General features: G+C 42.3%; 1 protein-coding gene across 6 annotated transcripts in view; it reads right to left on the bottom strand.

The window, feature by feature from the left end:
- Nucleotides 1-6: 6 nt before the first annotated feature.
- Nucleotides 7-27,013, bottom strand: part of RCBTB2 (RCC1 and BTB domain containing protein 2) — a 42,084-nt gene continuing 15,077 nt past the window's right edge. For 5 of the 6 annotated variants that reach the window (XM_063334230.1, XM_063334246.1, XM_063334238.1 and 2 more), the window contains 8 exons: nt 20,691-20,849; nt 18,995-19,102; nt 16,702-16,844; nt 14,668-14,858; nt 8,739-8,865; nt 5,474-5,610; nt 4,741-4,871; nt 7-1,377 (listed from right to left, as the gene is read on the bottom strand). In XM_063334230.1, coding sequence (XP_063190300.1) covers nt 1,237-1,377; nt 4,741-4,871; nt 5,474-5,610; nt 8,739-8,865; nt 14,668-14,858; nt 16,702-16,844; nt 18,995-19,102; nt 20,691-20,849 — 1,137 coding nt within the window. In that variant the 3' untranslated portion in view covers nt 7-1,236. The remainder of the gene's footprint in view (nt 1,378-4,740; nt 4,872-5,473; nt 5,611-8,738; nt 8,866-14,667; nt 14,859-16,701; nt 16,845-18,994; nt 19,103-20,690; nt 20,850-27,013) is intronic. The other variant, XM_063334271.1, reaches the window with a different exon arrangement.

The raw sequence follows: 27,013 nt of genomic DNA, 5'->3' as shown, positions 1-27,013 counted from the left end.
TCATGGGCTCAACGTCTTCTGTAATGGGGCAAACCTCCCCCTGTGCAGTGCTGGGTGGGGTTTCATCTCAACCCACTTAAGTTGGTTAGAAATTAAGCATCTACTCCACCTTAGCCATCCCGTCCCCCCCACGGTCAGTGATAAGAGAGGGGCACGTCCAGAGGGCGACTCCTCTCGCCTCAACCAGGCAGGTACGGTAAGCGGTACCGTCACCCCGCAGCACTGACCAAAGGAGAACCTGAAACAATGTATTTGGACAAGGTGTCCTTATTGCCACATGAAAAATGAGTTTCAGTCTTATGATTTAATTGCAAGACTCATTTTTATCACTTCGAAACTGTCTTTTTCTCAAGATGGTCTATTTGGGGATAGATAGTAAGACAGGAACAAACAAAGCTCAAGTGGAACTTCCCTTTCCTTGAGATTTTGTTTGGGTGTCTTTCTTGGTAACAAGCAACCAGATGGTTTTCTGAGTACCAAAACACACAGCACAATAATTCACATCCAGACAAACACTGTGAATGCTTCCTGGCCCGCTGGGGTGCCAGGGAATGCACTTCATGTAACGGAAAGGAAGAGTTATTTCATTCTGTCTAGAAAAATGGACCGAAGTGCCAGGAACTCAAAACTATAATATCCAGCTGAAGCTCTTCAGCGTTTAGGTATTTACACTCCAAATAAACACCAAGTGAGACATATCCTCCTACCAATCAGAAAGCCTCTCATCCTAAAGAATTTAGTACTTCATCATATGTTCAGAAAACCAAGTTTGTGTCTTCACTGGATGATAAACCAGGCACAAAGCAGCCCACTGTGGCATATTAGCTTAGTTTGGTGACAACAGTATAGTATGAAAGTTTTAGCAGCAAACAGGTCACTGTCCCATAAAATCCGAATGCAGGTTTTTTTTTTTAAAAAGAAAAAAGGAAAAAACCTCAGACGGATAAGATAATGATAGCTTAGTTTGCTTGACTTTAAGTGGGAAACGGTAGTTACTGCATTAGGTTTTTGTTGTTAAATTCTGACTGTTGGCAATGAACTCTCACCATACATCTGTCCTGTAGCCATCTTTACGAAACCTGTATGTTAGTGGACTTTTACACATTTCCTAAGCTGATGGACACCGAGTCTTTCTTTCCAAACCTTTGCACATTCTGACCATGGATAAATTCTCCAAAGCCAAAGTATTTTCAGGAGGGAAGAGGACGTGCTCTTCAGGCTGGTGGTAGTCAGAGCTCAGTTTCGGAACGCTCCCACTCTGCTTGCTTTGCTAATGAAGTTTTTCAGGAGGTCGTGGTCCATTTCTGCGAAGCCTTGAGTTTGCGTAATAACAGTTAAATGGTTTATGCAAAATCTGAAGCAAAATTCTTCCAAGTCCTAGGAACAAATTGAGGTAATTTGTAATATGTATGACCGATAGCAAAATTATTATTTTTCCATTTCAGATCTGTCATTTCATTAGCAGAGAATATACCAGGTTGTTCACATTACCAATCCCTTTTCCGATCAGTTTGATTAGATCACAAATTAGACAGGAGGAAATTTGTTCATGCACACTATTCAATAAACCCTCTCCGAGAAAACACGAGTAGCCACGTAAATTGACTCTCAACTCCATCACATTTACTGAGCTCATTAGAAAAGTTATCAATAAGTGAAAGCATCAACTTTCCCCACATACAACTCCTAGAGCGTCAGTAACTCCTTTCTTTTCCTCCCTGCACTGAATTCAGTAGTGGTCCTGTGAAAAACAGCAGATATCCTAGTCTTGCTGAAAATAAAAGCAAAATCTGATGCAATATCTGATGATGCTCACTGAACACAAACTAGATGTTAGAGGATACTCGTGTCTTTCATAGCAAACCTAGGAATTGTGTCCCCCTGTCCAGGAACTGGGATTCCTAGATAGCAAAAATGGTTCTGTCTTGTCCCAGTCTTGCTGTAACAGGCTGTTCAGGTGTTCAGGATAGGTACAAGCGATTAAGCCACACAACCCTGATTCCACGCAGCAAATTTTGCCCACTCAGACTCCTCACAACAGCAGCAATCCTTCTCTCCATCCACTGGGTCAGTCTTCTTTTAGCTGGTTCATACGCAACAACTTGCTGTTGCAGGAAAATTAATTACCTTCTGCAGCAAGCAGAGACAGAGGCAGCAGCAAGGAGAGTCTAAATTGGCAGCATGATCCACGATCTATAAACTCTTCAAGGGTTACGGCAAAAAGAGGTCTCTTAATCCATGCCGGTTTTATTCTATGTTAACTACACAAACATTGCAGCCAGGGATTAATAGGAGAAAGAAAATTAGCAGAATACCTGTGCATTTCCCTTTAAAACCTTTTCCTTAGATTTAATGTTTCAAGTCTATCACCCCTGTCACGGTGTAACTAAAGCTTTAGCAGAGGCCAAGCAGCACAAAATACCCTTTAAAAAGAAATAAGGTAGCAACAATGCACAGAAGTAAATTGTATCTCTCATCAAAAAGTACTGGAAAAGCAAGAAAAGGAATGAGAAGAGAAAAAGAAATTAAAAAATGTAGAAGATCAAAGACACTGACCTCTGAAACTGCCAGAACCTGGGTTGCTTTACTGTCAACGTGTGAACTTTTACGCTAAATAAAATGAACAGCAGCTGCCTTGTCTGGTACTCATCTATGGAGAGGACCACAGATATCATAGAATCCTGGTCACTAATTTTGCAGTTCCAAGAAATACTGGCTTTTAATGATCAAGATGATTAATCTAAAATTTGCTACGCTGTACATTAGAAATATGCTTTAACTTGTAGCAGCAACTCTGTGTTTTCTGAGGACAGGACAAAATACTTTCAAGCATTTTTAATCCTAACAGATGCATACAGTCGCCAAGTCAGTCTTCAGTTAGTTTGATGTGTTAATGGCAGATGACACAGCACTATAATCTTTCATTGCAGCGTTCACATTTAATGACAAAGAATTGAATCAATTTTATCTTTTAAAACTTCCAAAATATTAGGCCTCTTCTTGGGACAGTTTTCTACCGAAGTGCAGATGCACTGCACATGGTTCTCAAACCCATTTTTACTATATTAATGTAGTATGCTAAAAGATCCCGGCTTACTTCACCATTCCTTAGACAGAGGCTATCCCACGTCTTTGATAAAGAAGTCTTTGCTGCGATTCTCTGAAGCAGCTCTACTATGTCCCTTTCTGAGCTGTGGGTGCAGGGAAGAGGGCAACAACGCGCTCCAGAGTTTGGCACATGCTGCACTCGGGGCAGGTGAACCAATTCATCATCCGATGATCGTGTTAATTTGAAAAGAACGAGAATAAAACACTGAATCATAGAAGGAAGAGGAGGATAACATATATTTAGTCATCTAGCCAATCCCTTTTATTGTGTTTCAGCCATTATAAACTCCAGTACTTTGTCCAGGCTAGTTTTACTACTTCACCTGACACAGGTCAACTAAAGGTAATTCTGCTGCGAAGGTGTTCAAAACTGTTGAAAAGCTCGTAAGAGATAAAAATCCAGAGTGAACTTTTAGTGAAAACTGCTGTTAGGAGACTCGAATCATTTGGTGCTCCCTTTCTGTCCGGTCCTCCCTGGTGTGCCGGGCTCCTACCATCACCGCACACCCAAAGTACAGTTCCTCTTTGCCTCAGCTGTAACTGGGACCTTGGTTACAAGGCAGTTGTAACTGGCAGCTGATAATCTCTTTATCTCGTAATTTGATGTTATCCCCTCTTTCGATTTACAAAACTCACTGACTTTCGGCCTCCTTTTTGCAACCCCTACACAAATTCATTTCATCAAGTACGACTGCTGCAGCATTTTTAACTCAGTTTTTGCTTCTGTCCCTTCTTTCTACTCGCTTCTACCGCCTGGAACTGCTTATCAGTCCATGGTATTACACTTCTAGCCTCTCCTCCTTTAAAACTTCACCCTACATTTCACAGCCAGACAAAAACAAAAAAACCAAGTATTTTTAAAAAATATTGTTACCGGCTACATATTTTCACTCTTCTAATAGGTAATCTTCTGTTTGGCTATATTAATTTTATTCTTGTAAAGCAAAAGAAATCTTGAACAGAAAGATGAGGACTTCTCAACTATGATGTTCAGTTGTAACAACAGCTAAAATATATGCGCAGGCTCCTTGAATAATAAAACCCACCACATCATTATTTCCAGAATCAGCACAGCGCTAAGAAGTCGAGAAAAGGAAAACATCTTTGAAAGTATTTGGCTGTTTACAAAAAAGGCGCTTGCAGTACTGCTGATAACAGGGTGAGTGCTAGTGAAACATTCCAGGGCCAAGGGCAGACCAGATGACAGGATACAGGGAGAGGAATAACAATAGGTAATTCGTTGTATGTCAGCATGATTTGTTGTAAACAACAATGCAAAGGTGGATTTTTTTATAGAAGCATAAATGTAAACAGGGATGGACTTTACAGGTAAATTCTCCTGTAAAAGGTGGAGAAGCAAATGGCAGTGAGAAATGTGCATGCCATGCCATGCCGTGCCAGATGAGAAGGCAGGAAGCAGATCAAGGATCCTGACTCACAGGTGCAAGCCAAAAGGCCAGGAAGAAAACACCAGTAGCTGCATTTTTTTTTATAGCTTAAAAAAGCGAAAACAAACATCTGGGAAGCCAGTAAGGGAAATTGCAGTAATCATGCCTTATCAGTTAAATGCAGTTATATTAAATAGCTTAAATAGTCTCAGAAAACAACTGCCTGAAGAGAAGTTCTGCTTACCTGAGCTTCATATTTGACAGCGGCAGAAAGAAGAGCGATGGCATTCTCTTCACAAATGCCGTGTTTGATCGTTTGCTGGCAAAGCTTTTTCAATCTGTTTTCTCTATACAGCGTTGCCAAATCTAGCAGTCCTGTGAAAATTCAAAGAGTTTTAACTATCCTGGTGCAAAACATAATAATTTCTTTTCAAATGAATCAATTACCCTGTGGTTTTAGGCCGAATTAATCAAAGGCTTGTTTCCTAGATGATGTGTGCATTTTTAAAGGTCCTCAAAAGACGTGTCAAAATGGGACTCTTAATACTATGCAACTGTTCTGTCTTCTTGTTCACAGTTTTTTATCTCATTCCAGGCATCAATTAGTGACTTAAATCCTCTTAAATTCATGTGGGGAACAGCTTCCTTTTCACTCATGATCAAATTGCCACAGCTACTCAAACAGAAAAGTTTTAGGATGGCACTAGTGCCAATTTTAAGGAAAAAAAATATATATGAGAAACAATGAGTTCTTTTTGAACATTTTGCATCTTTGGTCTTATTGCCTCCCCACCACACATTCTCCTTGGGCATGTTTCCTGCTACTGCATCCCTTCTTCCTGACACCTGCCAAGCTCAAGATTTAAGTGCTAATAAAACTAAATTTAACAGGCCCTTCCTTCCTCACCCTGTTACGACACACAAATTGAACTTTTCAGAAACAGTAACCTAGAGTTATTTCAATTTATGGCAAATACCTATTGCATCTTCAGGAGGGAGCCTGATGTTGTCTGTATACAGATATTCCAGGAAGGCTCGGTAAACAGGATAAGAAAATTCACTCATTTCTATAATTTCATCATCATTATTCAGTATGGAACGAAAATGTTCACACCTACAAAACATGGACAAAGACTGTATACAGTAAAGAGTTAAGCTTGAAAGATGAGCTGCAGCTACAAGTTGGTAAAAAAAATAATAATCCGTCATAACAGACTAAATACACAACCATAAACCGTAGCTGCAGGATTTCTTGATTTGAACACATTAATTTCTTTAAGCCTATAAGGCTTTTAAGCCTTCTATATATAACCCATAATTTTCCTTTATTTCTGTTATTAATATTTTACAGCAGGTTCTATGTCTACTTACAATATCTTTAAAGATGGTCCATGTATTTTTGATGTAATTTCCTTAAATACATTACACATTAACTATGAATTTTATTACCTGTCTTGTAATAGATAAAGTTTACAATAAAGTTAGACCATTCTCACATTTCAACCTGCTTTCTCCGACATGACCTAGTGAGGAGGTAATTTATTAATATTTTAGATAACATCTGTTGCAGTGTCAGAGTCGATACACAATTTAGCATTAGACTTAATCATTATACTCAAGGATTAAAATATTTGAAGTGAAGACACTCTCACCCAGACCTTTCATCACCTTTTTCTTATAAGTCTGAATACTTTTGTGATGGACAAGACACAAACAAAGAAAAAGCACTGCCTTTGACAGCTGTACTCCGCAACTTCACAGCAACTTACAACTCACTGTAACTTACTGCTCCCTAAAAGACCTAAAAAACATCCTGTAATATTTGAATTGTTTTCAAAATGTTTGCTGATGGAAAAGAACATCACCACCTCAGGTAACTTTTCCCACAACCGCCACAATTTAACTGGACTCTTTTATACTACACCACTTACTTTCTAAGCCTCCCACATCAGAATTTGCTTTTCTTTTACTACAACTTTTAAGGAAAAGGTAGGTTGGTTTCCTTTTAATGATGCTGGGACAAGTCTACATTGTAAAGACAGCATAACTTGGACACAAATGAAAAATAGTTATTTATTTTATCACTTAATTTACCTTTTTCACATTTGATTTTACTGGTTATTTCAATAATTTTTTTCTTAGTATTTTACTTTTTTAAATAAAATAAATAAACATCAAATCAAATTCATAAAGGATTAAAAAGTCGTTGTCTAGCTTCTGCCACATCTTGTGACACATTTTGGCATTGGAAGGGGCAGACCAGACCCCGTTGCTTTGTTTCCCGGAGCCTCATGTTAAGTGGTGGTGACCATGCTATCCATCCTTGGGAATATTGCCCCAATGGCACCACAGGAAAGTAAAAAGTCAGAGAGAAGGTGGTGCACATTGCTTCCTTAAAAAGTAAATAAATAAAAAGCAGTTGCTACTAATCCTTCAGTCTCCAAAGTACCTTGGAGTGACTTATCCTTGGGAGCGCCTCTCTCTATCTCTCAGTAGAGACAGACCAGACACCTAATTTTGGCTGGCTAAATGCAGAGCAGATGAATCCCACCCACATACTCATACATATCTCTTTCCACAGGCAGTACGTTTCCTGGCCAGCTTCTCACCGAGCTGGGCATTGCCCTGCCGTTTCACCACCATCACAAGCTAATAACCACCAACAATATGATCTAGTTCAACAGTAGGCACAGAACAAGATGGAAAAAACTTTTCGTAAGTAGTAGAGAAATGACTGGAAAAGGAAAAGGAACTTTTACCAGCACTGCGTTCATGACAACGCCCTGGAACAGGCTGAATGCTGCAAAATACCATGTTAAATACATTATCCTCTGATCCAGATGCATCACGAGACTATAAGTCTTAAAGAAAAGACTATTTCTACAGCCTGTGCCTGATGTTTTAGTACTCCCGTATATTATTTGGATAATGCCGTAATTTAAATCCATTTTCAAATTAGACACATTTCCTTCCAAGAATACCATATAATCTGAGAAAAGTAGAGCAAGAAAAAATAAACAAGGAAAGGTTACATATAGTCTGATTACTAGGAAAAAGAACCCGAGAAACACTTTGGGAATACACAAGATTTGAAGTGGTATCTGATGAGGGACACGTGGCACTCCAAACAAAGAGGGTGGACTATAGGCACGAGTGTAATGTACAAGCAATGAAACCAGCAAAGGCAAGAAAACAGTAATACAGGTAATTGGAGAAGTAAGAGGAGGGCAGAAAAGACCAAAAAAAGGGCAGGCAAGAATTAACAAGGAGCTTTAATGGAACTCAGGAGAAAAAGTAGGAAGAAAGTGGTGATAAGCAGGATGAGATAGCCAAGCATTTTGAGAAAGAAAATAGCAGAGAAAAAACTATTCTAACAGTGAGAAGGATGGAGCAGAAGCAGTTAACAGGACAGAAGAAATCTAAAGCAGTGTCTCCAGAATACCCTAGTAGAAACTGTGTCAGCAATAACTAATCTCTGCATGTTAATAACAATGTGATTACTCTATAGATCTGTGTATGTCAAATCTCACTGTAAAGTGGTGTTAACTTGCAAAAAGCTGTAAAAGCAAAAAGAGAAACTAGCTTAAAATTCAGCTTCACTGATAAGAAGGTCTAAAACAAGTAGGATAAGAAATCTGACAATAAATCTGACAAAATTCATGTAGTGATGGCTTTTGTCAGTGTTAGGTTGATGGCTGGACTTGATCTGAAAGGTCCCTTCGAACCTAGACTACTCTATGATTCTATGAAAGGATTAAAAAGAAAATCCGCAGACCATCTACAGAAGTTGCTGAAACAACTGAAGGGTCTTGTGGAAGGAAAGAAAAGGAAGAATTAACACAAAACCCTCAAATCATCCCAGTGGAGGAAGCCAAGCATGTAAAGGAGGAAAAACCGATTGAAACTACTGGGAAGGCAGCAGAAAGAAGCAAGCCTTTTCCTCAGCAGAAAAAGGTTATTAGAAGTCAGGGTCAAGGCCATTTATGTAGCATGAAGGGGGATACACATCAGCTGGAGGGAAGTGATGAAGTAGTAAGTAGTAGTAAGCGTCATGTTTGGTAATTCCAAGCAGGAAGGAAATGAGGAAAAGAGAGTAACAGTGAAGGACAGCAGGCGAAACACATGGCTGAGGGAAAAGGGAGTTTGTAAGAATAAGTCAAGAATCTTGATCAGTAATTACTCAGCACAGTGGACTACACCAGACAGATTAGTTTCTATTAAACCATACAGTTTGTGCCTTACCTAATTTTGAGAAGAACTTTATGAACATGAATATATTTTCCATCCACTAGAAACTTCAGGTCTGCAGTTTCAGGGTTGTCAAATTCCTTCTTTAGTGACTGGGCTACTGTTAGATGGTCATCAGGCTCTAGAATAAAAAGGGGAATTAATAGTAAGTAATACAAGTATCTCTCATGATAACACCCTGGGTATCTGTCAGCAATTAACACGCTTAATAAATTTGACATCTCTTTAAGGATAGTAAAAAAACCTAGCAGACTCTGTGTTCAGTATGACCTCCCTGAAAAGCAAATAAAGGGCAGCTTTCTTCAATCCTTACTAATTTCCTACTTCAAACAAAAATTCCTGTTAAAAAAAAAAGTCCGACTTCTCTAATTCATCTATATAAGGGCAGAAAAAAGATTTTAACACAGTCTCAGAAGTTTAATGCTGCATCTGATAACAAATGCTATCATTTATTACTGGGTAAATTATAATAACTAACATTTTTCATTTAGAATTAGATACCCAAAAGGTCAATAAAAAAATCAAGATAATATTTTCTAAAATACTCCCATGAGGAGACATTATCTTACAGCAGAAATAAAGCTACTACATAACCAACATATCGGATGCAGTGAAACTGCCCAGTACAATATCCCTAAAAGTAACTACCAGCAGTCACAAGTCTATTCAAAATGTGTTTTCCCGAGACTTAAGGTCTTAGAAGCCCTCTGCGTGAAAGTCTGCATATTCCCGTTTGTGTCACGTGTATGTACATCCCACTCTGCACGTGACACTTGCATTATAAAGTTATCAGACAGCCTTGAAAAGTCATCCATTGTCTGCACACAAATTTTTATCTCCTGAACTGTTTCCAAATCTCTGTCATATTTGGTAGCCTCAGAGAACTCTCTTCTTTAATACTACTAAAAAATTTAACTCCCCAAACCTCATTCTTAACCCAGAAAACATTTTGTCTTCTTACCATATAAATACATATTATTGGTTTATACAAATTTTGTGGGTCAGTAATAAGCTGTTCTCTACAGAAAATTACATAAATGCTAGGTCCTGTAACCTACCACGCTAGAAATAAGAATAGTATTCTGCCCGAAATGGAAAGACCGTCACCACAAGCTCCAGAAAAAACACACACAGTTTGATACTGTTACACTTTGTTTAGCACAATTATTTTTCATTTCATTTAGGGGGTGTTGCTAATGTTCAGGTATACCCAATTAGGGCAATAATTATTGAAGTGCGTTGGATTACAGGTAAAAGGATTGGAGGGGGAGAAATCCAATGTAATGATAGTAAAAAAACTTTCTGAAATAATGATACTGTAAAATACTTTGTTAGTTCTTATTTTGCACAATGTGGTTTATTTATTCAGACACCTGCTATCCAGATAAGTAATAATTTTAACAACCAATGCAATGCTGAAGCTTTCCTTCTAAGTTAAGTGGCAATTCAGATGTCCAGCAATATGCATCTCCAGATGACTTCTACAGCCAGCAGAGGTAAACTGAATATAGCGGGATTCAGTTATGAAATTCTTAGAGTTATGAAATTCATACTTTCAGTTATGAATTCTTAGGTGCTTTTATTTGTTACAGCTGTGAAAAGGGAACCAGAGGAAGGAAACGAAGAGGCAGTTCATACTGACAAGGCACAGGGCCAAGAAAGCTCCTTAGCAGTCAGTGCTAAGAATTGTAATACAAATATTACAATTGCCACAAGGGGGAATGAATGGGAATGCCTGGGTGTGGAAGCACCAGAATAGAACAGATGGAGAAGGGCTGTAATCATAGAAGACGATGTCCATGGCACCTAGTCCAGCAGATGTTCAGATCCAAGGATGCAGCTGCCTGATGACTCTCACCACAGTCAGGAGACAAACAACAATGAGTCAGTCCTGACGACTTGCCAAGGTGGGACAGGATGAAGAGAATAGTCACTCTCAGCTCCTAGAGCATGCGAAAAGGCACACCTGAAATCAGCACAGAGTCACCTAACTAAAATGAATCCAGGAAACACGATGAGGGCCTGAAAGCCAGCATCCTTTATTCTATGTCATCATAAGGAACCCTGCTTAGACCACCTGAATACACATTTTAGTGCCGGGATGCTGGAGAGACCACTTGGCACATATGAGAATGTGGGTTTGCAAGTGCATCTGAAATTAGTTTTGTTTAAAAACTAATTTTTTTACTAAGTTTACTTAACTAAGTTTTGTTTTCCTCCTGTAAGGTTTCACCTTGTGCTTTGGTACAATGTTGTTACATCATTGCAACATTATTTCCAAAGGGACCAAGAAGTCAAGGTCAAAAAAAAAATAAAAGGCGCTGCTACAGTCAAAAATGACTGTCAAGGTGAGAAGCTGTGCAAGGAGGCGGGGTGTATTGATGACGGTGACAACGAAGGTGGAGATAAAAGATGCGATGGGAAATAGTTACAAATGTAAGCTTAACCACGCTGTGTTAAAGAGAGTGAATATCTATGAGTATTAATGAGCAATATGCTTATTAATAAATGGGTTACTTGGAAGTCTTCAACATAAGGGTGATAATTACATGAATGATCATATATAATCCTACTCAGGACTCTTTTAGACTCAGTTGTCTTCTCTATGAGGAACGAAATAAGGAAAGAGGCAGTTTTTGCTTCTTGCCTTCCTCCACTCTTCAAAAAATTCCTCAATACTCTGCACTAAACTGAGAAGAAAAGGCAACAGAAAAAGTGAAGGGGAAATTCTGATATAGCATGAAATAATATTTTAACTGGGCAAGAAGAAATGGGAGATGAAGAGCCCCAGAACTCTGCTAATGTACCTAAGAAGATACATATAACTGAATTTATGTTTAAGCTACACATACTAACAATGTCCCATTTTCTTCATAAAATAACCAATTCATTTAGAAGAGAAATCTGAACATACTACAGATATTTGTTTGTAGAACTTACAACTGGCAAACAGAATCACAGAATCTTCATTGGAAGGGGACCTTCCAATCCTTCATTGGAAAGGACCCTTAAGATCATCGAGTCCAACCAAACAACCTACAATCTCTGCCACTAGACCATGCCCTGAAGTGCCACATCTAGACGTTTCTTAAACACCTCTAGGGATGGTGACTCAACCACCACCCTGGGCAGGCTGTTCCAGTGCCTGACCACTCTTTCAGTAAAGCAATTCTTCCTAATATCTAATCTAAACCTCCCCTGCCGCAACTTCAGACTATTTCCTCTGGTCCTGTCATTATTCACCTGGGAGAAGAGGCCAACACCCACCTCTCTCCAATCTCCTTTCAGGTAGTTGTAGAGGGCAATGAGGTCTCCCCTCAGCCTCCTCTTCTCCAAGCTAAACATGCCCAGCTCCCTCAGCCTCTCCTCATATGACCTGGTCTCCAGACCCCTCACCAGCCTGGTAGCTCTCCTCTGGCCACGCGCCAGCACCTCAATGTCCCTCTTGTACAGAGGGGCCCAGAACTGAACACAGGACTCGAGGTGAGGCCTCCCCAGTGCCGAGTACAGAGGCACCATCACTTCCCTGCTCCCGCTGGCCACACTATTCCTGATACAAGCCAGAATGCTGTTGGCCTTCTTGGCCACCTGGGCACACTGCTGGCTCATGTTAAGCTGGCCGGCCACCAGCACCCCCAGGTCCTTTTCTGCTGGGCAGCTTTCCAGCCACTCTTCCCCAAGCCTGTAGCGTTGCTTGGGGTTGTTGGGACCAAAATGCAGGACCCGGCCCTTGGCCTTATTAAACCTCATCCCATTGGCCTTGGCCAATCGATCCAGCCTGTCCAGGTCCCTCTGTAGAGCCTTCCTACCCTCAAGCAGATCAACACTCCCTCCTAGTTTGGTGTCGTCTGCAAATTTACTGAGGGTGCACTCAATCCCCTCATCCAGATCATTGATAAAGATATTAAATAAAACCGGCCCCAAAACTGAGCTCTGAGGGACACCACTGGTGACCGGCCGCCCAGAGGATTTCACCCCATTAATCACAACTCTCTGGGCACGGCCATCCAGCCAGTTTTTTACCCAGCGAAGAGTACACTTGTCTATGCCATGATTTGCCAGCTTCTCCAGGAGAATGCTGTGGGGGACGGTGTCAAAGGCCTTACCAAAGTCCAGATAGACAACGTCCACAGCCTTCCCTGCATCCAGAAGGCGTGTCACATGGTCACAGAAAGAGATCAGGTTGGTTAAGCAGGACCTCCCCTTCCTAAACCCATGCTGGCTGGCCTTGATCCCTTGGCTGCCCTGCACTTGCTGTGAGAGCTCACTCAAGATGATCCTCTCCATGATCTTTCCTGGTACCGAGGTCAGGCTGACAGACCTGTAGTTCCCCACATCCTCCTTCCAACCCTTCTTGTAGATGGGCATCACATTAGCCACCCTCCAGTCATCTGGCACCTGCCCTGTTGACCAGGATTGTTGACAAATGATGGAGAGAGGCTTGGTGAGCTCTCCCGCCAGCTCTCTGAGTACTCTTGGGTGAATCCCATCCAGCCCCATAGACTTATGTGTGTCTAGGTGCAGAAGCAGATCATTGACTACTTCCTCCTGGATTGTGGGTGGGTTGTTCTGCTCTCCAGCCTCATCTTCCAGCTCAGGAGGCTGAGCACCCTGGCGATAGCTGGTCTGACTATTGAAGACGGAGGCAAAGACGGCATTAAGTATCTCAGCCTTCTCCTCATCATTGGTTGCAACTTTCCCCCCCGCATCCAGTAAGGGATGGAGATTCTCCCTGGCTTTCTTTTTGTTGATGTATTTATAAAAGGTTTTTTTGTATATTTACATGGAATGAAACACCCCATTGCCTGGGATTTTAATGCAGTAACACAATTTACATCTAATTAGCAGTAGGCAAATGTTAGGAATATTAAGAATTTCCACAGTAATTAAGCGCATATCTTACAGTTCTGAACAAGCCACAACTGCTTCAGCCTAGAGAAAATTAAGATCTTTGGACTGTGCCCTAATCCATATATTTTGGCAAAGCAGTTTCCTGAGAATGAGATTCTCCATTTAATCTTCTAGTCTCTCAAAGCTGAAATATGAGTACTATTAACAGAATTTCCTTACCTTGGCATCCAGAAGGCACCAAGGGAGCAAAGAGTGTTCTACAGTTGTCAGACAAAGCATACAGCAACACAAAAGCAATTACAAAGGCAGTACAGAAGCGGAATGGAAGCATGATGGACTCAGTGTGGTTCAAATTACAAATTAACGAATTGCTGCATTCTAGCTTTGAGCTTAAGCTCCCAGATGGCACCTACTGACAGCCCCAAGAGTCTCATCTCTGATTAGGTCAGCAAAGCCAGTAACTTTATTAGCAACCAATATGGAATTGGATTTGTAGCTGAAGAATGAGCTCTCTGTTAGACAATGCTAGATACTTAACGCTTTCTGGTCAATGCCAGCAAGACAGACCTTAATGTTAATCAAATATCTGAGATCCAGCAACTTGTCTCTTCAGAAGCCCAGGTCATGATCCCTTGTGATGAGACTCTAAGTGCCTATGGCCAATTCTGAACATGGGAATTTGGCTCCCTCAATTCTTAGTACTCTACTTAAGGGCATCCAAGAAAGCTTCAGAGTTCCTAAATGTTCTGTACGACTCTCTCAAGTCTCCAAATTCAAACTCAGCTTCTACACCCGTGGAGTTATAGGAACATTCAGTGGTTACACAAAACAAAACCCTCCCCAAACCCAAGGCATTTCCCCACAGAAGTAAACCACATAAATGAAACAGACAATCATTTAGCACTGCCAGGAGGCCTGAGCAATTTTTATAATTCCATATAGCCATTTACACATATGCTTCCCAGTATAAATTTTTGCAAGAAACTAAGTTTAGGCTTCAAATACATGCCACAGTTTTATGCACTAATGATTCTATTTAGAAGACGTCAACACAAAACATATTTAAGCTCACCTACTGATAGAAGACGCCACATAACGGCAGGGGTAGCAAAGCAAGCAAACACATCGTCAGTACAGGAAAAGTGAGTGAGGTGGGGAAGGATCACAGACTGCCCACGGCATTGGCCCCACATGTACACCTGGCCGCTCTGGGTCTTGGCAGCTGACGTGTGAGCAGAGTGGCAGGCTGCAATCTCTATAACTCTGAATTTACAAGCAGACAAAGAAAAAAAAAAAGCAAGTCACTCTCATAAGAACAAAATGCAGTGAAGAAGCTCACTACTTCCTGTCTTTCTCTAGTGCAAAACTTTTTTGTAAGCGTGCATGCACTTACAATGGCAAGAATGTTTTCTGATCATACGCAGCAAAATTAAAAGGGCTATCAATGTTTCTTCAAATAGCGTGCATTCAGAAAGGTTCTCAGTGAAAAGGCATCTTGGGAGTGAGGAGACACAGTTGCAGCAGAGCAGTGTATCTGCTGCAGCACATGCTCTACTGACCCCCTCGGCTCCCTCAAACAAAGCTATGATGAGTTTCAAGGCTCTGAACGTCCTCGGTGGTGGTGAGCAGTGAGGCAAGTGGATGCGCAAAGCTGTAGAGAACGGGTACTCGGAGAAGATGAAGAAGGAAATGAAGAGGTGTTTCCAAAAAAAAAAAAAAAAAAAAAAAAAAAAAAAGGAATTTGCATTTTGGTGTATAATTGAAAGTTAATGAAAACCTTTTTCCTGCTTGCCTATTGGTAACAGTTATAAGCCAACAATTTAAACATACTTCCTTCAATTAAAATACTGAAGTGTCATTACTCATACAAGTATTATTACTCACAGACATGCATTTTGAAAATTAAAAACTAGAACCAAACAGCACTAAAAGCTGTTTCTAAGTGTATTTGTGTATTTTAGCTACGTTAGGCTATCTCACTAATCCTAAAGTTGATTTAGGATTTCATAACTTCCACTGTGTACGACATCATTACACAATCCACTGTTTTGCAGTCTGAACCACTGCTTGTTTACTTCTTTTCCCAGCTGCCTGGGGAAAATAGCTGGGAAACAACTTGTTTAAAGCTGTATGTACAAATCTTGCAGGCCTTTGTGAGGTAACATTGTCACTGACAGCAGGAATGCATATTCTGGCCAACAAAAGGGAAAGGCAGAATACAACATTAAAACTTGTATTGAAATGTGGTAACATTTTAACTGCAGCCAAAGCGTCTGGAAAAAATTCAGTTACGTTTTAAGCAAAAGCAAAAAACACACATAAAAATATAGCAACATTCAAAAACAGGCCGTGTCTCATCACCAGAGAGGAGTTGCCTGTTCCTTACAATAGAGTGTACAGACACAAGTTTAAGAGGGACATCTCACTTTTCTTATTATTCACAACAGGAGGCCAAAATCAAGACCTCAGTAGTAAGGAATAGATTCAAATTTCTGGTCACACATATGCATGGCTTTACATTAGCAATAGTACATTACATTACATTACATTAGCTGCCCCACTACACATCAAGAACTTAGAGAAAAATATTTAACTTATAAAAATCTAAGTTTAATTTTCAGGCATCAATACCAAGAATGAACTCCTCCCTTTCTCTCTCTCTCCCGGATTATGAGTCGGATTTAATAGCAGAAATAACACAAATTGCAGATGTCCACTCTTCACTTTTTATGTGTGTACTTCTTGTCAAAAGTAGCATATTAAAATACGATTTATATTCAGAGACAATAAAGCTTTTATTGTTGACTTCAAACAATGAAATTACACCCCTGAAGAGAAACTGCAATTAAGGCCTATAAAGTGCAGTGTGAGTCGAAGCAGAAAATAGCACATTTGGGCTCAGAACATCCAGTTTCTCGTTCACAAAGCTGGTTATGGGGCAGACTCAGGTACTTTCAGTGAAAATTCTGTTCACATTTAGCAGAAGAACCATTGCAAAAAATTATAGGCAATTTCTTCCAAAAAATAGATTAAAAATGCCATCATTTTCTGTAGCTCTTCTGAGAGTATGCCAACTAATGTCTGACTGCAAGGCTGTAAGTATTACCTGTCCTTATCCACAGTAACTGTTGTAGGGTAAGGCTGGTTACTTTTATTCCCGGTACCTAACTGTCCATATGAATTGGCTCCCCAGGCATAAATCTGACCTTCATCTGTTAGCACTAACGTATGTGCATAGCCACAGGCAACCTATAAGGAATAATAAAAAGAAAAATCTCATTTGTACGTAACCGTAAGTTAATACAGATAGATACAAGTTATGCTATACATTAATGTCATTGATTCTATACCAGTGTAAGAATTACAAAAATTACAAATACAGATAAATTTATTAAAAAGGGAAGCAAAGAAGACGAGGTGACTGGTGACTTTGAGGAACAAATGCATCAGTGAGGAACCCTGCCAGATAATCTCATGAGTACAGCAAGAGTAGCTAGAAATTGAGAAAGAAGAAAAGCTATATGACAAATAGGAACAGTATGCAGAAAAAATGCAGAAAAAGGCAGATCGTCTGTCTTGCGCTGACCTTGCTCTATGGGCAACTGCTCCAACATGAATAGCTTACCACTGTAAAAACAGGTGAGGTCTCCCTATCCGCTCCTCCCCTCCCTGACTGCCAGCCACACAAAACTGTCCCCTCCCTGTGCCAATGCTAGCGCTCACCAGACCCTCTGCTGAGATAACTGGCATCACTGCAAGGAAACTGCCCACAGCTGGGCCTGAGGACCACCAGCGCCCAGACAAGGTAAGCAACAGGAGTAGCCAGCCAGGAAAAAGAGGGAAGAGATTAACCTCTCCATCCTGACGGCAGCACACAACTGCGTCAGCTCATATCCTCTTGTGGAAACCCACTCGGTCCTGCTGAGCCGCCTCCTCAGGTACCCCACATCAGGTTGCCTGAATATCCCCTCTATAATCTATATATGCAGCACTTGCTGCACATGCAGATACACAGTGGCAAAATTACCAGCAACAGCCTTGCTCTGCATGAGTTAATATAACCTATTATAGCTAGACAGCTATCAATAACCAATTTACTTTTTTCAAAAGAAGCTCACGTATCTTTATATAATCTGCAAAGCAGATATGCCATAAATACATGTAGGCCGCTGACATCCATGAAGCATGTGATGTGCTTTAAATGAAATAAATCCTTAAGTTATTTACTGATTGAAGATCTACAACTTGGTATTAATTGATATCAAGCAAACGAAGTGGATGGAAATAGCATCTAAATCGAACTTACTGGAGCACTCACTCTCTAAACAGGAAAATAAATACAGGAGAAAATAATATTCACTTTATTATGCTCTTCTCCAACTGCAGTTGTTACCAGCAACGCTACTGTCTACGTCCTAGCAACTGAACATAAACCTATGTAATTAAATTACTTGTACCTGCCCATGGCAGGGGGGTTGGAACTAGATTATCTTTAAGGTCCTTTCCAACCCAAACCATTCTATGATTCTATGACTTTATTTAAAAAGATTTATAAAACCCAGAACTTCCCTGAGTAAATGTAATAACTAAGGTCTAAAGTTCAAAACGCTCTTGTAAATTTTCACTAGGTTACAAACCCAATGTTTTCTAGCAGAATGTGTTATTTTCCTGATTGTATCCTCTATTTTTGACAAATCAATTAAAAACTTTCAGTATCAGTTCTCCAGTTGCTTTATATGTTTCTTCTCTTTAAGGTCCCTTCCAACTGTAACCTTTCTATGATTCTATGATTATCAAAGAAGTTACCAGTTTGCTAGTTACACTGATGGCAGTCAAGCTATTTGCTAGAGTGTAATAACCGCCCAAGAGCAAGACTAACCATGGAATCAGCCCATCTGTTGACCAAAACCAGTTGAAGACAATTTGTTCAGACTCCAAACACCAGTTAGTCACTGCAGCTGGAGCGAAACTCTAAAAGTGATATTCAGTCTGCCAGAAAAGACAAAATGCTAAACTGCAGCATTTTCCCAGAAACAAAAGACAGAGGTTAATGAAGAATGGGGTAGCCTATGAAGACTTTCTTCTTTACTAAAATGACAGGAATTATTTTTTGTTAAGTTTCACAGGAAAAAAAAAAAATCAAACATCTTTAATGGCCTAGTCCTCTTTAAGGAAAATCCTGACCTCACTGAAGTCATTTGCAAAAGTCCCACTGAATTCCACAGGGTCACAGTTTCTCCCCTGCTGACAGAGGTCCATTTTAGGATACATGTTTTTATTCTGATAAATGGCACTTGAAACAAAGAGATGAAGGACTATCTCCTTTAAATGTACAATGTGCCTTAGCATATTTTCATCTGTTCCTGAAGGGTGTGACGTGGAGCATCACACGCACGTACCCGCTGTACGCGAATGCCTTGCAAAGCTGCTATTCGGCACGGTGTTGGCTGGTTGCAAACGCTGCCCAGTCCGAGCTGGCCATTGCCATTGTAACCCCAGACATAGACCTTAAAAACAGAGACAGGGATTTTAACTGTTTACTACCATCTACTTCTTCTGAAAGCAATATAACTACTTCAGACTTACAATAATAATTTTCTTCAGTATTTCCTGTCCCCACACCTCAGGATCTGTACTTTATACGTAGATACGCACAAACACACATATATACATACCTACACAAACGTACATATATACATACCTATATATATACAGACATATATACGTTTTTCTGTACCAGAAATTTTGTATGCTGCTTCTGGTTAAAATACCAGCTGCACGTTCATCTAAAATTCTAAACCTCCATATTCATGTTGCTCTTCAAGAGTCATATTACATAATGCTACAATATTTTAATTTTTAATGTGAAGAGTACAAAATAAGTGATTCATATGTCTGTTTCCCAGCACAGAGCAAAGTCAGCATGAATGCTTCCCCTTCTCAAAGAGCTGGTTTCTCATTCAAAAATCCTCTAACAGAAAACACACTAAAACAAGTACAAACTGGAAGCTATGCGCAACCGTTTGAGTAGGCTGTTAACAGCTCTATGCTGAACACAAGAAAAAGGGAAAACATTGAGCTCTGACAATTTCAGTGACATATGTTCTACTGCAAACAGTCAATAACTACTTAGGTCTAAAATTGAAATACTTAGAGCAATGGAGATAGAGAGGATGTAAGTTGCCCAAAATCTTCAGCTCATAGAAACTAAAACAACAAGAGCACTACAACCTCTTTGTATCTTTGCAATGACAATAAAAAAAAGTATGAGATGGATTCAAGGGGTACTGCAGTAGAACAAATACATCCCATGTACTTTTATTTTCTCTGTTTTCTCTTGAGATAAAGTGTGTACATATGAGCACATACATATGTGCATAACAGCATTCACTAATTATTCTCACACCCTTGATACTTAAGATTCTAGTATAGACAATAATTTATTTTGCTACGAATGCTAAAGACAGCAGTGGGATAATGTATTAATCACCACTTTCAGTTTTGCCAGAATATAATACCAGCTCTAAAGATCAGTAAATTGGTGACACAAACTTAGTTATTTCTTACATATGAGAAAATGAAGCTAGCCTGAAATGCTAAGTATACATATATAGATTTGATATGATTTAATCCCCAAATTTATGAAAAACTTCTGACCTTCACAATGCTATTTTTACTTCAGAATTGTATTTTCCAGTAAATTTGAAATTTGATACCTGAATTCCTTCAACTCAAAGCCAACTTTAATAGTTGATACAAAGTAACAGCCGCTAAATTTTATGATAAATCTCATAAACAAAAAGCCATAACCCAAATACTAGTGAACAATTTTCCCTTTTTCACTCTTCCTCCTTTCTAAAGAAGAAACCATAATCAGCACAGATAGGAAGATGTGCTTAAGTATGTCAGAATATGCAGGACAATTTGTGACAATATTTTTTACAAGCAGTATAAGCAGGTAGATTTGAGGGAGTCTGGAAAGGTATACCTCTTTTCTGAGCAGTAGCTCATTGCTGACAGGTTTAAAATGATCTACATCCCATAATATTATAATAAAATAAAATTCAGTCAGAAAATTCACTTAAAATTTCTTACCTCTCCATTTTCCACCACAGCCATGGAGCACATCTGTCCACAGGCTATATTAACTACTATTTTATTTTGTAGGCAGCTGGTAACTCTTCGAGGGATTGGTTGATTAGCTGTTGAACCAGATCCAACTTGGCCTGAGTTATTATAACCCCATGTGTATACCTGTTGTAAGACAATTGTCATAAAAGAAGGACACACAACATACAGTTAAAAGTACGTATTCAAGACAGAAAGTTTTTTACTCTATGCGTAAAAAATTACATTTTGAGATCAAGCGGGTGTATTCCTTTAAAAATCTAGGAAGATACATAGGTTTACAATTTAATTGTTTCTATCAAAAACAGGCCACTCATAATATTTATATATTCCATTCTTTTATGTTCCTCCAACCAAAGGTAAGAGGCAACATGACAGCTGCATTAATGCTGGAAGAATCCATTGCTAGTTTTCCAGAACACAAAGTAGAAAGGCTAACGACACAAATGGCACCTCAAACTAAATGACAGAAAATTTTTTACTTTGGTGGGTAGAACTCCTTACATGAATATGATTTATATTAATGTCAGCTTTAATGCCATTAAGCATTTACAATAGAGTATAGCATAGGTGTCCTGGTTCCGGTGGGGATAGGGTTAATTTTCCCTGGTATTCCATGCCATGTGAGCCACGCCCACCCTGAGCTGCCGGGGGAGGGGACAGGAAGTTGCTGCTTAAAAGCGGGCTGGGGCGTCCCGGGGCCGGCCGGTCGGCGAGCGGCGGGGAGCCGCGGTTCCGTAATCGCGTTTGTGTATTCCCCTACCCGTGTTGTTGTTGTTGTTTGCCTGTTCCCTTTGCTGTTCTGTTAAACTGCCTTTGTCCCAACCCAAGAGTCTTGCCTTTTCTTACGATCCTTCCTCTATTAGGAAGGCACGTGCGAGCGGCACGTGGTTCTTTGTTGCCATCTGAGGCTAAACCACGACAGTCCTTTTTGGCGCCCAACGTGGGGCTCGAAGGGTTGAGATAACGACAGAATCCAACTAGAACGTGGAAAAAACGGTTTTGGTTTTTTTTTCCTTCTTGTATGCATTTATTTTATTAGGTAAATAGTCACTGGTCATCATGTTGCTTGGTTTGTTCTCATGGCTGTGTTACATAAATTCCTATATGGCTTATGTACTCCCTGCGATGCTGTTTACCATGTCTGGAAGAGGGATGAGGATTATCATTCTGCTGTCCTGTGCGATATCTGTTTATGATATGATAACATCACTGTTCAGACGGCTATTTTGGGGTGTTTATGTGGTTTTGTTGTCCTGTCCGTACATTGGACACTGTCTCTCAGAATTTGTTAATAGTTTCTCCAGCCCTTTTGCCTCCCTTTTCTCCCTCGGGTCAGGTATGACAGCTTTTGAGAATCTTGAATATCCTTGGGATACTCAAACCAGCGTGTTGCTAGTGTTATGTCTCCTGAATACATTCCAGGTCTTGTTTAGGGTTAAGCAACTATTTAAGACTACCACCCGGAGATCTGCTCCGAGGCTGGATAGTCAGGGGTGGCATGGCATGTGGGAGAGCATGGGCAGGTACCTAGAGAACTACTCACCTCCAATGGTCTGGGACTTCACCCCTGAACAATTACAGGACCCTGATAAAGTGGTAGAATATTTGAAGGGAAAATGCTGTGGCTATTCTAGAGAGGCACAACTCACCGCGCTGTGCTGGGCCCTGGCCAGTATCTACCAGGCACTGCTCAGAATTATGCAGCACCCTCAAGGGGAAGAGATGGAAACCAGACTGGCGGCCCCTGCGGCTGCTGCGGCCCCTGCGGCTGCTGCGGCCCCTGCGGCTACTGCAGCCCCTGCGGCGGACACTGCGGCTACTGCAGCCCCTGCGGCGGACACTGCGGCTACTGCAGCCCCTGCGGCGGACACTGCGGCTACTGCAACCCCTGCGGCGGACACTGCGGCTACTGCAACCCCTGCGGCGGACACTGCGGCTACTGCAACCCCTGCGGCGGACACTGCGGCTACTGCAACCCCTGCGGCGGACACTGCGGCTACTGCAACCCCTGCGGCAGACACTGCGGCTACTGCAACCCCTGCGGCAGACACTGCGGCTACTGCAACCCCCGTGGTAGCCACTGCCACTGAACCAGGAAACCAACCCGTGCCGGTATCAGTTGCCCCCATACAGAAGAAGAAGTACACAAAGAAATCAGTTCGCTTAGTAAGAGATGATGATGAACCAGGGCCATCACGAGAGCAGGAGGAAGAGGCAGAACCAGAGATAATTACTCGATCCCTATCCTTGAGTGAGCTGCGGGATATGCGAAAAGATTTCAGCCGACTTTCAGGCGAGCACATTGTCACCTGGCTGCTCCGGTGCTGGGATAATGGGGCCAGTAGCCTGGAATTAGAGGGTAGGGAGGCCAGGCAGCTGGGATCCCTGTCTAGGGAGGGCGGCATTGACAAGGCGATTGGGAAAAAGACCCAAGCCCTCAGCCTCTGGAAACGACTCCTGTCAGGCGTGAGGGAGAGGTACCCCTTCAGTGAGGATGTTGTATGTCAGCCAAGCAAGTGGACTACCATGGAAAGAGGTATCCAGTACCTGAGAGAATTAGCCGTGCGGGAGATGATTTATTATGACTTGGACAATGCCGACTTACCCACAGACCCTGATGAGGTGCAATGCACAAGGCCCATGTGGCGGAAGTTTGTACGGAGCGCACCATCGTCATATGCCAACTCCTTGGCAGTAATGGAATGGAAAGGTGAAGAGGGACCAACAGTGGATGAGGTAGCTGGCCGGCTCCGGCGATATGAAGAAAGTCTCTCTTCCCCCCTTGTCTCAGCTGTGGAGAAATTGTCGCGGAAGGTCCAGCAACTTGAAGAGAATATGTTCTATTCCCCACCTGCACGGGCCAGCATCTCAGCTATTAGAAGCAGGCATTTCCCCACTCAAGAGAGAGAGTACAGAGGGTACACACCACGAGGCACCCTGTGGTTCTACCTGCAGGACCACGGAGAGGACATGAGGAAGTGGGATGGACGACCTACTTCGATCCTGCGGACACGGGTACAGGAGTTGCAAGGAAGGACAACCACAAAAGGGGATCCCTCCAGGAAAAGTGCCGCCCCAGTTTCCAGTGGGCCGTTCCCCAGACAAAGCAGAAGGCCTGATATTGCTTCTGATCCTCTTGAAGGAACTTCCAAGTCATTTATGCAAGAAGTGAGTAATGGATACTATGACGAGTATTAGGGGGGCCCTGCCTCCGGCCAGGTGGAGGAAAGGGACAACCGGGTTTATTGGACGGTGTGGATTCGATGGCCTGGCACATCAGACCCACAGGAGTATAAGGCTCTAGTGGACACGGGTGCGCAGTGTACTTTAATACCATCAAGCTATAGAGGGGCAGAACCCATTTGTATTTCTGGGGTGACAGGGGGATCCCAAGAGTTGACTGTACTGGAGGCAGAAGTGAGCCTAACTGGGAATGAGTGGCAAAAGCATCCCATTGTGACTGGCCCAGAGGCTCCATGCATCCTTGGTATAGATTACCTCAGGAGAGGGTATTTTAAGGACCCAAAAGGGTACCGCTGGGCCTTTGGCATAGCTGCTTTGGAGACAGAGGAAGTTAAACAGTTGTCTGCATTGCCTGGTCTCTCGGAGGATTCTTCTGTTGTGGGGTTATTGAGGGTCAAAGAACAACAGGTGCCGATTGCTACCACAACGGTGCATCGGCGACAGTATCGCACTAACCGAGACTCTCTGATTCCCATCCATGAGCTGATTCGTCAACTAGAGGTTCAAGGAGTGATCAGCAAGACTCGCTCCCCCTTTAACAGTCCCATATGGCCGGTGCGAAAATCTAATGGAGAGTGGAGGCTAACTGTAGACTATCGTGGTCTGAATGAAGTCACGCCACCGCTGAGTGCTGCCGTGCCGGACATGCTAGAACTGCAGTACGAACTGGAGTCCAAGGCAGCCAAATGGTATGCCACGATTGATATAGCGAATGCATTCTTCTCAATCCCTTTGGCAGCAGAGTGCAGGCCACAGTTTGCTTTCACTTGGAGGGGCGTCCAATACACCTGGAATCGACTGCCCCAGGGGTGGAAACACAGCCCCACCATTTGCCATGGACTGATCCAGACTGCACTGGAACAGGGTGAAGCTCCAGAACATCTGCAGTACATTGATGACATCATTGTATGGGGAAACACAGCAGAAGAAGTTTTTGAGAAAGGGAGTAAAATAGTCCAAATCCTTCTGAACGCTGGTTTTGCTATAAAGCGAAGTAAGGTCAAGGGACCTGCGCAGGAGATCCAGTTTTTAGGAATAAAATGGCAAGATGGACGCCGTCAGATTCCAATGGATGTGATCAACAAAATAGCAGCTATGTCTCCACCAACTAGTAAAAAGGAAACACAGGCTTTCTTAGGTATTGTGGGTTTTTGGAGAATGCATATCCCAGATTACAGTCAAATTGTAAGCCCTCTGTATCAAGTAACCCGGAAGAAGAATGATTTTAAATGGGGTCCTGAGCAACGACAAGCTTTTGAACAAATCAAACAGGAAATAGTCCATGCAGTGGCCCTGGGGCCAGTCCGGGCAGGACAAGATGTTAAAAATGTGCTCTACACCGCAGCCGGGGAGAACGGCCCTACCTGGAGCCTCTGGCAGAAAGCACCAGGGGAGACTCGAGGTCGACCCCTAGGGTTTTGGAGTCGTGGATATAGAGGATCCGAAGCCCGCTACACTCCAACAGAAAAAGAGATATTGGCAGCATATGAAGGGGTTCGGGCTGCTTCGGAAGTAGTTGGTACAGAAGCACAGCTCCTCTTAGCACCTCGACTGCCGGTGCTGGGTTGGATGTTCAAAGAAAGGGTCCCCACCACACATCATGCAACCGATGCTACATGGAGTAAGTGGATTGCACTGATCACGCAGCGAACTCGAATGGGAAGCCCCAGTCGCCCAGGAATTCTGGAAGTGATCATGGACTGGCCAGAAGGCAAGGATTTCGGAATGTCACCAGAGGAGGAGGTGACGCGTGCAGAAGAGGCCCCACCATATAATAAACTGCCAGAAAATGAGAAGAAATATGCCCTGTTCACTGATGGGTCCTGCCGTATTGTGGGAAAGCATCGAAAGTGGAAGGCTGCTGTGTGGAGTCCTACACGACGGGTTGCAGAAGCCAGTGAGGGACAGGGTGAATCGAGCCAGTTTGCAGAGGTGAAGGCTATTCAGCTGGCTTTGGACATTGCTGAGCGAGAAAAATGGCCAGTACTTTATCTCTACACTGACTCATGGATGGTGGCAAATGCTCTGTGGGGGTGGTTACAGCAGTGGAAGCAGGGCAACTGGCAGCGCAGAGGCAAACCCATCTGGGCTGCTGACCTATGGCAAGATATTGCTGCCCGGATAGAGAATCTGGTTGTGAAAGTACGCCATGTAGACGCCCACGTACCGAAGAATCGGGCCACGGAGGAACATCAGAACAACCAGCAGGTGGATCGGGCCGCCAGGATTGAAGTGGCTCAGGTGGATCTGGACTGGCAACGTAAGGGTGAACTATTCATAGCTCGGTGGGCCCATGACTCCTCAGGCCATCAAGGGAGAGATGCGACATATAGATGGGCTCGTGACCGAGGGGTGGACTTGACCATGGACGCTATTGCACAGGTCATCCATGAATGTGAGACATGCGCTGCGATCAAACAAGCCAAGCGTTTGAAGCCTCTTTGGTATGGAGGGCGATGGCTGAAATACAAATATGGGGAGGCCTGGCAGATTGATTATATCACACTGCCACAAACCCGTCAAGGCAAGCGCTATGTGCTCACAATGGTGGAAGCAACCACCGGATGGCTGGAAACATACCCTGTGCCCCATGCCACTGCCCGGAACACTATCCTGGGCCTTGAAAAGCAAGTCCTGTGGCGACATGGTACCCCAGAGAGAATTGAGTCGGACAACGGGACTCATTTCCGAAACAGCCTCATAGACACCTGGGCCAAAGAGCATGGTATCGAGTGGGTGTATCACATCCCCTATCACGCACCAGCCTCTGGGAAGATAGAACGATACAATGGACTGTTAAAAACTACACTGAGAGCAATGGGTGGTGGGACTTTCAAACACTGGGATACACATTTAGCAAAAGCTACCTGGCTAGTTAACACCAGGGGATCTAACAATCGGGCTGGCCCTGCCCAATCGAAACTTCCACGTACTGTAGAAGGGGATAAAGTCCCCGTAGTGCACATGAAGAATATGCTAGGGAAGACAGTCTGGGTTAGTCCTGCCTCAGGCAAAGGCAAACCCATCCGTGGGATTGCTTTTGC

This window comes from Chroicocephalus ridibundus, chromosome 1, assembly GCF_963924245.1.
Source record: "Chroicocephalus ridibundus chromosome 1, bChrRid1.1, whole genome shotgun sequence".
In the NCBI taxonomy this organism is placed as follows: Eukaryota; Metazoa; Chordata; class Aves; order Charadriiformes; family Laridae; genus Chroicocephalus; species Chroicocephalus ridibundus.
Note: the sequence above shows the minus strand (reverse complement) of the source record. Positions and strands in the feature narration are given on the sequence as shown.